General features: G+C 40.9%; 1 protein-coding gene across 3 annotated transcripts in view; it reads left to right on the forward strand.

Annotated features, from left to right (window-relative positions):
• Positions 1-4,091, forward strand: part of LOC139581409 (NACHT, LRR and PYD domains-containing protein 12-like) — a 234,075-nt gene extending 229,984 nt beyond the window's left edge. For all 3 annotated transcript variants that reach the window (XM_071412172.1, XM_071411566.1, XM_071412903.1), the window contains 2 exons: positions 2,582-2,628; positions 3,165-4,091. In XM_071412172.1, the coding sequence (XP_071268273.1) occupies positions 2,582-2,628; positions 3,165-3,745 (628 nt within the window). In that variant the 3' untranslated portion in view covers positions 3,746-4,091. The remainder of the gene's footprint in view (positions 1-2,581; positions 2,629-3,164) is intronic.
• The last annotated feature ends 7,292 nt before the right edge of the window (positions 4,092-11,383 follow it).

Raw genomic sequence — 11,383 nt, forward strand, 5'->3', positions numbered from 1 at the left:
GCCTGCAGTGATTACATCAAGCTTGTGATTCTACTAACTTGTTGAATTCATTTGCAGTTTGTCTTGGTTGTGTTTTGATGTTTTTCCTAATAGAAACTGAATGGTGAATAATGTCCTGTCATTTTGGAGTCACTTCACTTGTATTGTCAGTAAGAATAGAAGATGTTTCTGAACACTTCTACATTCATGTGGATGCTACCATGATTATGACTCAGTACTGGTACTCCTTATAGTCTCATTATTACCTCAACTACCTGGTACCCTGCACATTGACTCAGTACTGGTACTCCTTACAGTCTCATTATTAACTCAACTACCTGGTACCCCTGCACATTGACTCAGTACTGGTACTCCTTATAGTCTCATTATTACCTCAACTACCTGGTACCCCTGCACATTGACTCAGTACTGGTACTCCTTATAGTCTCATTATTACCTCAACTACCTGGTACCCCTGCACATTGACTCAGTACTGGTACTCCTTATAGTCTCTCGCCCTGAGACATGAATGACGCAGTTACAGAGGCTACAACAGAACATGCTAACCTCTCACCATAACCAATAACAGAGGCTACAACAAAACATGCTAACCTCTCACCATTACCAATAACAGAGGCTACAACAAAACATGCTAACCTCTCACCATTACCAATAACAGAGGCTACAACAAAACATGCTAACCTCTCACCATTACCAATAACAGAGACTACAACAAAACATGCTAACCTCTCACCATTACCAATAACAGAGGATACAACAAAACATGCTAACCTCTCACCATTACCAATAACAGAGACTACAACAAAACATGCTAACCTCTCACCATTACCAATAACAGAGACTACAACAAAACATGCTAACCTCTCACCATTACCAATAACAGAGACTACAACAAAACATGCTAACCTCTCACCATTACCAATAACAGAGGATACAACAAAACATGCTAACCTCTCACCATTACCAATAACAGAGACTACAACAAAACATGCTAACCTCTCACCATTACCAATAACAGAGACTACAACAAAACATGCTAACCTCTCACCATTACCAATAACAGAGACTACAACAAAACATACTAACCTCTCACCATTACCAATAACAGAGGCTACAGCAAAACATGCTAACCTCTCACCATTACCAATAACAGAGACTACAACAAAACATACTAACCTCTCACCATTACCAATAACAGAGACTACAACAAAACATGCTAACCTCTCACCATTACCAATAACAGAGGCTACAACAAAACATGCTAACCTCTCACCATTACCAATAACAGAGGCTACAACAAAACATGCTAACCTCTCACCATTACCAATAACAGAGACTACAACAAAACATACTAACCTCTCACCATTACTAATAACAGAGGCTACAACAAAACATGCTAACCTCTCAACATTACCAATAACAGAGACTACAACAAAACATGCTAAACTCTCACCATTACCAATAACAGAGGCTACAACAAAACATGCTAACCTCTCAACATTACCAATAACAGAGACTACAACAAAACATGCTAAACTCTCACCATTACCAATAACAGAGGCTACAACAAAACATGCTAACCTCTCACCATTACCAATAACAGAGGCTACAACAAAACATGCTACCCTCTCACCATGACCAATAACAGAGACTACAACAAAACATGCTAACCTCTCACCATTACCAATAACAGAGACTACAACAAAACATGCTAACCTCTCACCATTACCAGTAACAGAGGCTACAACAAAACATGCTAACCTCTCACCATTACCAATAACAGAGGGGGTATGATCTGTGTGCCTCTGTAACTTTCTCATTCGTCATTATTCACGATTCATTCCTGATTATTCATAATCATGGTAGCATCCACATGAATGTAGAAGTGTTCAGAAACATCTTCTATTCTTACTGACAATACAAGTGAAGTGACTCCAAAATGACAGGACATTATTCACCATTCAGTTTCTATTAGGAAAAACATCATCCAAAACACAACCAAGACAAACTGCAAATGCATTTAACAAGTTAGTAGAGTCACAAGCTTGATGTAATCACTGCAGGCATGGAATATGGGACCAAATACTAAACGTATGACTACTTTAATACACTATAAGTGAATTTGTCCAACTAATTATGACTTGTTGAAATGGGAGAACTATAAACACAAAGTGCTTTCATTTGTCAATGGTTAAACAGATATGATATGTATGAATACCCTCAAATAAAAGGTGACATTCTGTTCTGTCACCTAATATGAAACATGTATGTAGGGTTTATGGCTTTGGTTTATGTTCATATATTCATGCTGGACTTCTCAGGCTAGTTAAGACAAACATTCTGACCACCACTTGGACAAAGGTGTGTGTGTGTGTGTGTGTGTGTGTGTGTGTGTGTGTGTGTGTGTGTGTGTGTGTGTGTGTGTGTGTGTGTGTGTGTGTGTGTGTGTGTGTGTGTGTGTGTGTGTGTGTGTGTGTGTGTGTGTGTGTGTGTGTGTGTGTGTGTGTGTGTGTGTGTGTGTGTGTGTGTGAGTTCAGGTGTATCCCTCAATGACTGTCTGTTCTTCTGCTTACCGCTACAGTGTGGAACATGGTGGAGAGAACAGAATGAAACCTGGGCTTAGAAAATGTGAGTGTTGACTGCTGTGAAGAATATGACTAAGAATAAGTCTTAATTCAAGTTAAGTCAAAGTCAAATACCACCATCATTACTTACTTGGTCATATTAAATATCAGCTGTAGTTCTACAGAAGCAGATATCAGGGACACCAAAGTTTACAAAGTGTTGCTTTTGACAATGTGTGTGTGTGTGTGTGTGTGTGTGTGTGTGTGTGTGTGTGTGTGTGTGTGTGTGTGTGTGTGTGTGTGTGTGTGTGTGTGTGTGTGTGTGTGTGTGTGTGTGTGTGGCGTATTCCCTTTTACATAAGAAATGTGTGTTTGAGGTCATGCACGCATACAGGTGTGTGTGTGTTCTGTGTGTAATTAATGGGAATAAGTTTGTTTTATTTAACAGTACAACACGATCATTCAACAAGTCTCAAGTTACCTTAACTTCTACTTTTGATACCTAGAAACATCTACATTAAATTAATTAGTGAAAAGTGAGTTAACATTCTAATGTGAATGATGATGATTTCTAATATTGTGTTTGGTTTTGTCCATCAGATGCCTGTGATCTCAACCTGGACCCAAACACAGTATTCAGATACTGCTTTCTGTCTGAGGGTAACAAAAAGGTGACACATATGGGAAAGTACCATCCGTATCCTGATCACCCAGAGAGATTTATGGAATGTGGACAGGTGCTGTGTAGAGAGAGTCTGACTGGGCGCTGTTACTGGGAGGTAGAGTGGAGTGGGAGAGGAAAGGAAGTTTGGAGTGGGAGAAGGGTTGATATAGGAGTGACATATAAAGGAATCAGCAGGAGAGAAGGGGGTGAGGACTGTTGGCTTGGATACAATGACAAGTCCTGGAGTCTGCGCTGCTCTGACAACAGTTACTCTGCCTGGCACAATAATAATCAGACTACCATAGACGTCCCCTCCTCCAGCTCCCACAGAGTAGGAGTGTATCTGGACTGGCCAGCCGGCACTCTGTCCTTCTATAGAGTCTCCTCTGACACACTGACCCACCTGTACACATTCACCTCCACATTCACTGAGCCCCTCTATCCAGGGTTTCATCTTTGGGGTTGTGGCGCCTCAGTGTCTCTGTGTCAGGTGGTCCCTGTGTCAAACACAACATGATGTTTCACTCTAATCAGGGTCATGTTCAGTAAGACACACTGGAGCAACAATGTAGAATAGATCTCTAGTTATGAGTTAAAATGTTATTATTATATCTATATATTCATGATTTTATACCACCTATGTTAATAGTCATTAATAGAATGAATCATCACACTGTGTTGTAAAAACTGGTTTCATTTAGAAATGATTGATCTTGTTGTTATTGGGCTTCTTGGTGTTTTTAAATATTGTACAATGTTTATTTGTCATTCTTGAGACAACAATCCTGTTTGTGTATAAACTCAATTCAACTGAATGAAATGTACATGTGACAGATGTGACTAATAAAGGTTCATCAACCAGATGGAAGAAGAGAGGTGGAAATGTTTTAATATTGATCAGAATATGACAGTACAGTAATAGATGGAAGAAGAGAGGTGTAAATGTTTTAATACTGATCACAATATGACAGTTCAGTAATAGATGGAAGAAGAGAGGTGGAAATGTTTTAATACTGATCACAATATGACAGTACAGTAATAGATGGAAGAAGAGAGGTGGACATGTTTTAATATTGATCACAATATGACAGTACAGTAATAGATGGAAGAAGAGAGGTGGAAATGTTTTAATATTGATCAGAATGTGGCAGGACAGTAATAGATGGAAGAAGAGAGGTGTAAATGTTTTAATACTGATCACAATATGACAGTACAGTAATAGATGGAAGAAGAGAGGTGTAAATGTTTTAATATTGATCAGAATATGGCAGTACAGTAATAGATGGAAGAGGAGAGGTGGAAATGTTTTAATATTGATCACAATATGACAGTTCAGTAATAGATGGAAGAAGAGAGGTGGAAATGTTTTAATATTGATCAGAATATGGCAGTACAGTAATAGATGGAAGAAGAGAGGTGGAAATGTTTTAATACTGATCACAATATGACAGTACAGTAATAGATGGAAGAAGAGAGGTGGAAATGTTTTAATACTGATCACAATATGACAGTACAGTAATAGATGGAAGAAGAGAGGTGGAAATGTTTTAATACTGATCACAATATGACAGTACAGTAATAGATGGAAGAAGAGAGGTGGACATGTTTTAATATTGATCACAATATGACAGTACAGTAATAGATGGAAGAAGAGAGGTGGAAATGTTTTAATATTGATCAGAATGTGGCAGTACAGTAATAGATGGAAGAAGAGAGGTGGAAATGTTTTAATACTGATCAGAATATGACAGTACAGTAATAGATGGAAGAAGAGAGGTGGAAATGTTTTAATATTGATCAGAATATGGCAGGACAGTAATAGATGGAAGAAGAGAGGTGGAAATGTTTTAATATTGATCACAATATGACAGTACAGTAATAGATGGAAGAAGAGAGGTGGAAATGTTTTAATATTGATCACAATATGACAGTACAGTAATAGATGGAAGAAGAGAGGTGGAAATGTTTTAATATTGATCACAATATGACAGTACAGTAATAGATGGAAGAAGAGAGGTGGAAATGTTTTAATATTGATCACAATATGACAGTACAGTAATAGATGGGAGAAGAGAGGTGGACATTTTTTAATATTGATCACAATATGACAGTACAGTAATAGATGGGAGAAGAGAGGTGGAAATGTTTTAATATTGATCACAATATGACAGTACAGTAATAGATGGAAGAAGAGAGGTGGAAATGTTTAAATATTGATCAGAATGTGGAAGTACAGTAATAGATGGAAGAAGAGAGGTGGAAATGTTTTAATACTGATCAGAATATGACAGTACAGTAATAGATGGAAGAATAGAAGTGGAAATGTTTTAATACTGATCAGAATATGACAGTACAGTAATAGATGGAAGAAGAGAGGTGGAAATGTTTTAATATTAATCAGAATATGGCAGTACAGTAATAAGCGGTTCTGTTCAGTACATAGAAATGGTTGATCACACCGTTAGCTTTCCTAACACTGCCTGTACAACCAGAGATGGTGGATGAATGAAGATGTCTCACTCAGGCTGTTTATCATTGAAACAATTTGTCACAGTTCCGGTCTACTTAAAAGTGGCAATCGGCAGTTGATACATCATTAATGATATGTACCAATTGATTCTCGAAGAATGTAACTCATAAGTGACTCATGAGCTTGGTTCAACTGTTGTACCCAATCAGATCCCAAAATATAAGTTTTCTATTACTCCAATGTTTGTAAACAAACAAACACTATATAGCCTCAAATCATAGTTAAAACTATAACTTTTATATCACAGATGGTCAATCCTTGCATCCATAGCTCTGTCTATGAATTTGAGAGTCCCGAACCTCAGCTGGAGAGGAGATTCCATTGATAGACTCAATAGCCTAGAAGATGAAGAAATATTGTCAAAAAAATCAAATTAAAACATGTAAAAAATAGACAGAATCTCAATTGGTGTGAATGAAATGGAACAAGTCACATCCACTAGATTCCTCAGAGTTCTAAGTGATGAAAAGTTATCCTGTAAAGATCATATTCAGTTTGTCTGCAGCAAAGTGATGCAGTCTGTTGGTATCATCAGACAGATGAGTGGTTTGGTTCCTTAGCTTCCTAACTCTTTACTAGAGATTAATTTACCCATATCTCACTTCCTGTAATATTGTCTGGGCCATAATATTGTCATCTACAAATACCTCCCAGACAGTTTACCTAAACCCTTCAATGGATTCCTCCAGGTTCATTCTGAAATCCATCTATATAACACAAGACACTGCGAAAACCTTCACCCTAGCCACTGTGATAACCTTCACCCTAGCCACTGTGATAACCTTCACCCTAGCCACTGTGATAACCTTCACCCTAGCCACTGTGATAACCTTCACCCTAGCCACTGTGATAACCTTCACCCTACCCACTGTGATAACCTTCACCCTACCCAATGTGATAACCTTCACCCTACCCACTGTGATAACCTTCACCCTACCCACTGTGATAACCTTCACGCTACCCACTGTGATAACCTTCATGCTACCCAATGTGATAACCTTCACCCTACCCACTGTGATAACCTTCACGCTACCCACTGTGATAACCTTCATGCTACCCAATGTGATAACCTTCACCCTACCCACTGCCACACCTCACATTTTTATATGTTATTTCTGTCACGCCCTGCCCATAGAGAGCCCTCGGGGTTCTCCATGGTGTTTTAGGTCAGGGCGTGACTAGGGGGTGCTGTCACGCCCTGCCCATAGAGAGCCCTCGGGGTTCTCCATGGTGTTTTAGGTCAGGGCGTGACTAGGGGGTGCTGTCACACCCTGACCCTAGGGAGCCCTCGGGGTTCTCCATGGTGTTTTAGGTCAGGGCGTGACTAGGGGGTGTTCTAGGATATATATTTCTATGTTGGTGTCTTGTATGGTTCCCAATTAGAGGCAGCTGATTATCGTTATCTCTAATTGGGGATCATACTCAGGTTGTCCTTTTTCCCACCTGCGATGTGGGATATTGTTTTGTTGTGTGAGTGCCTATGTGCTTCACGATCGTTATATCTTTGTTGTTTTGGAAGTTTCACGATTATTAAAATGTGGAACTCTACTCACGCTGCGCCTTGGTCCAATTATTCATACGACGGTCGTGACAATTTCACCTTTATTTAACCAGGTAGGCCAGTAGAGAACAAGTTCTCATTTACAACTTCGACCTGACCAAGATAAAGCAAAGCAGTACGACACAAACAACACAGAGTTACACATGGAATAAACAAACGTACAGTCAATAACACAATAGAAAAGTCCATATACAGTGTGTGCAAATTAAGTAAGATTAGGGAGGTAAGGCAATAAATAGGCCATAGTGGCAAAATAATTACAATTTAGCAATTAAACACCGGAGTGATAGATGAGTAGAAGATGAATGTGCAAGTAGAGATACTGGGGTGCAAAGGAGCAAATAAATAAATAACAGTATGGGGATGAGGTAGTTGGGTGGGCTATTTACAGATGGGCTATGTACAGGTGCAATGATCTGTGAGCTGCTCTGACAGCTGGTGCTTAATGTTAGTGAGGGAGATATGAGTCTCCAGCTTCAGTGATTTTTGCAATTCGTTCCAGTCATTGGCAGCAGAGAACTGGAAGAAAAGGCGGCCAAAGGAGGAGTTGGCTTTGGGTGTGACCAATGAAATATACCTGCTGGAGCGCGTGCTACGGGTGGGTGCTGCTATGGTGGCCAGTGAGCTGAGATAAGGCGGGGCTTTACCTAGCAAAGACTTATAGATGACCTGGAGCCAGTGGGTTTGGCGATGAATATGAAGCCAGCCAACGAGAGCGTACAGGTCGCAGTGGTGGGTAGTATATGGGGCTTTGGTGACAAGGTGGATGGCAATGTGATAGACTGCATCCAATTTGCTGAGTAGAGTGTTAGAGGCTATTTTGTAAATGACATCGCCGAAGTCAAGGATCGGCAGGATAGTCAGTTTTACGAGGGTATATTTGGCAGCATGAGTGAAGGATGCTTTCTTGCAAAATAGGAAGCTGATTCTAGATTTAATTTTGGATTGGAGATGTTTGATGTGAGTCTGGAAGGAGAGTTTACAGTCTAACCAGACACCTAGGTATTTGTAGTTGTCCACATATTCTAAGTCAGAGCGGGCAGGTGCAGGCAGCGATCGGTTGAATAGCATGCATTTAGTTTTACTTGCATTTAAGAGCAATTGGAGGCCACGGAAGGAGAGTTTTATGGCATTGAAGCTCATCTGGAGGTTTGTTAACACAGTGTCCGAAGAAGGGCCAGAAGTATACAGAATGGTGTCGTCTGCATAGAGGTGGATCAGAGAATCACCAGCAGCAAGAGGGACATCATTGATGTATACAGAGAAAAGAGACGGCCCGAGAATTGAACCCTGTGGCACCCCCATAGAGACTGCCAGAGGTCCGGACAACAGGCCCTCCGATTGGACACACTGAACTCTGTCTGATAAGTAGTTGGTGGACCAGGCGAGGCAGTCATTTGAGAAACCAAGGCTTGTTGAGTCTGCCGATAAGAATGTGGTGATTGACAGAGTTGAAAGCCTTGGCCAGGTTGATGAATACGGCTGCACAGTATTGTCTTTTATCGATGGTGGTTATGATATCGTTTAGGACCTTGAGCGTGGCTGAGGTGCACCCATGACCAGCTCGGAAGCCAGATTGCATAGCGGAGAAGGTACGGTGGGATTCGAAATGGTTGGTAATCTGTTTGTTAACTTGGCTTTCGAAGACCTTGGAAAGGCAGGGTAGGATAGATATAGGTCTGTAACAGTTTGGGTCAAGAGTGTCTCCCCCTTTGAAGAGGGGGATGACCGCGGCGGCAGCTTTCTAATCTTTAGGGATCTCAGATGATACGAAAGAGAGGTTGAACAGCCTAGTAATAGGGGTTGCGACAATTGCGGTGGATCATTTTAGAAAGAGAGGGTCCAGATTGTCTAGCCCTGCTGATTTGTAGGGGTCCAGATTTTGCAGCTCTTTCAGAACATCAGCTATCTGGATTTGGGTGAAGGAGAAATGGGGGAGGCTTGGGCAAGTTGCTGTGGGGGGTGCCGGGCAGTTGAGCGGGGTAGGGGTAGCCAGGTGGAAAGCATGGCCAGCCGTAGAGAAATGCTTATTGAAATTCTCAATTATAGTGGATTTATCGGTGGTGACAGTGTTTCCTATCCTCAGTGCAGTGGGCAGCTGGGTGGAGATGCTCTTATTCTCCCAGAACTTTTTGGAGTTTATGCTACAGGATGCAAATTCCTGTCTGGAAAAGCTAGCCTTTGCTTTCCTAACTGCCTGTGTATATTGGTTCCAAACTTCCCTGAAAAGTTGCATATCGCGGGGGCTATTCGATGCTGATGCAATATGCCACAGGATGTTTTTTGTGCTGGTCGAGGGCAGTCAGGTCTGGAGGGAACCAAGAGCTATATCTGTTCTTAGTTCTACATTATTTCTAAAAAAATTAAATGGGGCATGCTTGTATAAGATGGTGAGGAAAGCACTTTTACATAGTCAATTCTCCATCAGATACAGAGGTACCATACTCTGGAATTTTTATCTCCACATTGCCAAAACCTCATCATCCCTTAATGTCTTCCAGCGATGACTGGGGGTCAGCCTGATGAACCAAACTACTCAGTAATCTCCTCCATGAAGACTGGGGGTCAGTTTGATGAACCAAACTACCCAATAATCTCATCCATGAAGACTGGGGGTCAGCCTGATGAACCAAACTACTCAGTAATCTCCTCCATGAAGACCGGGGGTCAGCCTGATGAACCAAACTACTCAGTAATCTCCTCCATGATGACTGGGGGTCAGCCTGATGAACCAAACTACCCAGTAATCTCCTCCATGAAGACTGGGGGTCAGTCTGATGAACTAAACTACTCAGTAATCTCCTCCATGAAGACCGGGGGTCAGCCTGATGAACCAAACTACCCAGTAATTGTCACGATCGTCGTAGTGAGGAGACCAAGGCGCAGCGTGTGAGAAATACATCTTCCTTTTATTTTGAAGAAGACGTAACACGAAACGAAACACTCTTACAACAAAACTAACAAAACAAAACAAACGACCGTGAAGCTATAAACGAAAGTGCACACACAAGCTACTAACGTTCAACATAGACAAATACCCACAATCACCTAAAGCCCATGGCTGCCTTAAATATGGCTCCCAATCAGAGACAACAATAAACAGCTGTCTCTGATTGAGAACCAAACCAGGCAACCATAGACTTTCCTAAACCTCTCTACTGAACCCAAACCCATACACTCAACAAAAAAAACCTATACAATACAACCACCCAAATACGAGACAAAACACAAAACATCTCCCCTGTCACACCCTGACCTAACTAAAAAATACAGAAAACAAAGAATACTAAGGCCAGGGCGTGACAGTAATCTCCTCCATGAAGACTGGGGGTCAGCCTGATGAACCAAACTACCCAGTAATCTCCTCCATGAAGACTGGGGGTCAGTCTGATGAACTAAACTACTCAGTAATCTCCTCCATGAAGACCGGGGGTCAGCCTGATGAACCAAACTTCCCAATAATCTCATCCATGTAGCCTAATTCTCACACACACACACACACACACACACAATCAAACATGTTTTTTCTTGTATACTGAGTCTATCATGTAAAATTATAATTAATATGCTTGATTTAACTGATTGAACAAACTGTTTTATGGTACTTCTATTAGTGGTGTGGTTTCCATATCAGCCATTTTGGTTGATTATATCTGTACTGTCTTCCACTCAGAACACTGTTGATACCAGTTTATATCTGTACTGTCTTCCAGCCTGAACACTGTTGATACCAGTTTATATCTGTACTGTCTTCCAGCCTGAACACTGTTGATACCAGTTTATATCTGTACTGTCTTCCAGCCTGAACACTGTTGATACCAGTTTATATCTGTACTGTCTTCCAACCTGAACACTGTTGATACCAGTTTATATATGTACTGTCTCCAACCTGAACACTGTTGATACCAGTTTATATCTGTACTGTCTTCCAACCTGAACACTGTTGATACCAGTTTATATCTGTACTGTCTTCCAACCTGAACACTGTTGATACCAGTTTATATCTGTACTGTCTTCCAGCCTGAACACTGTTGATACCAGTTTATATCTGTACTGTCTTCCAG

The sequence above is a fragment of the Salvelinus alpinus genome, chromosome 1, assembly GCF_045679555.1.
Source record: "Salvelinus alpinus chromosome 1, SLU_Salpinus.1, whole genome shotgun sequence".
NCBI lineage: Eukaryota > Metazoa > Chordata > Actinopteri > Salmoniformes > Salmonidae > Salvelinus > Salvelinus alpinus.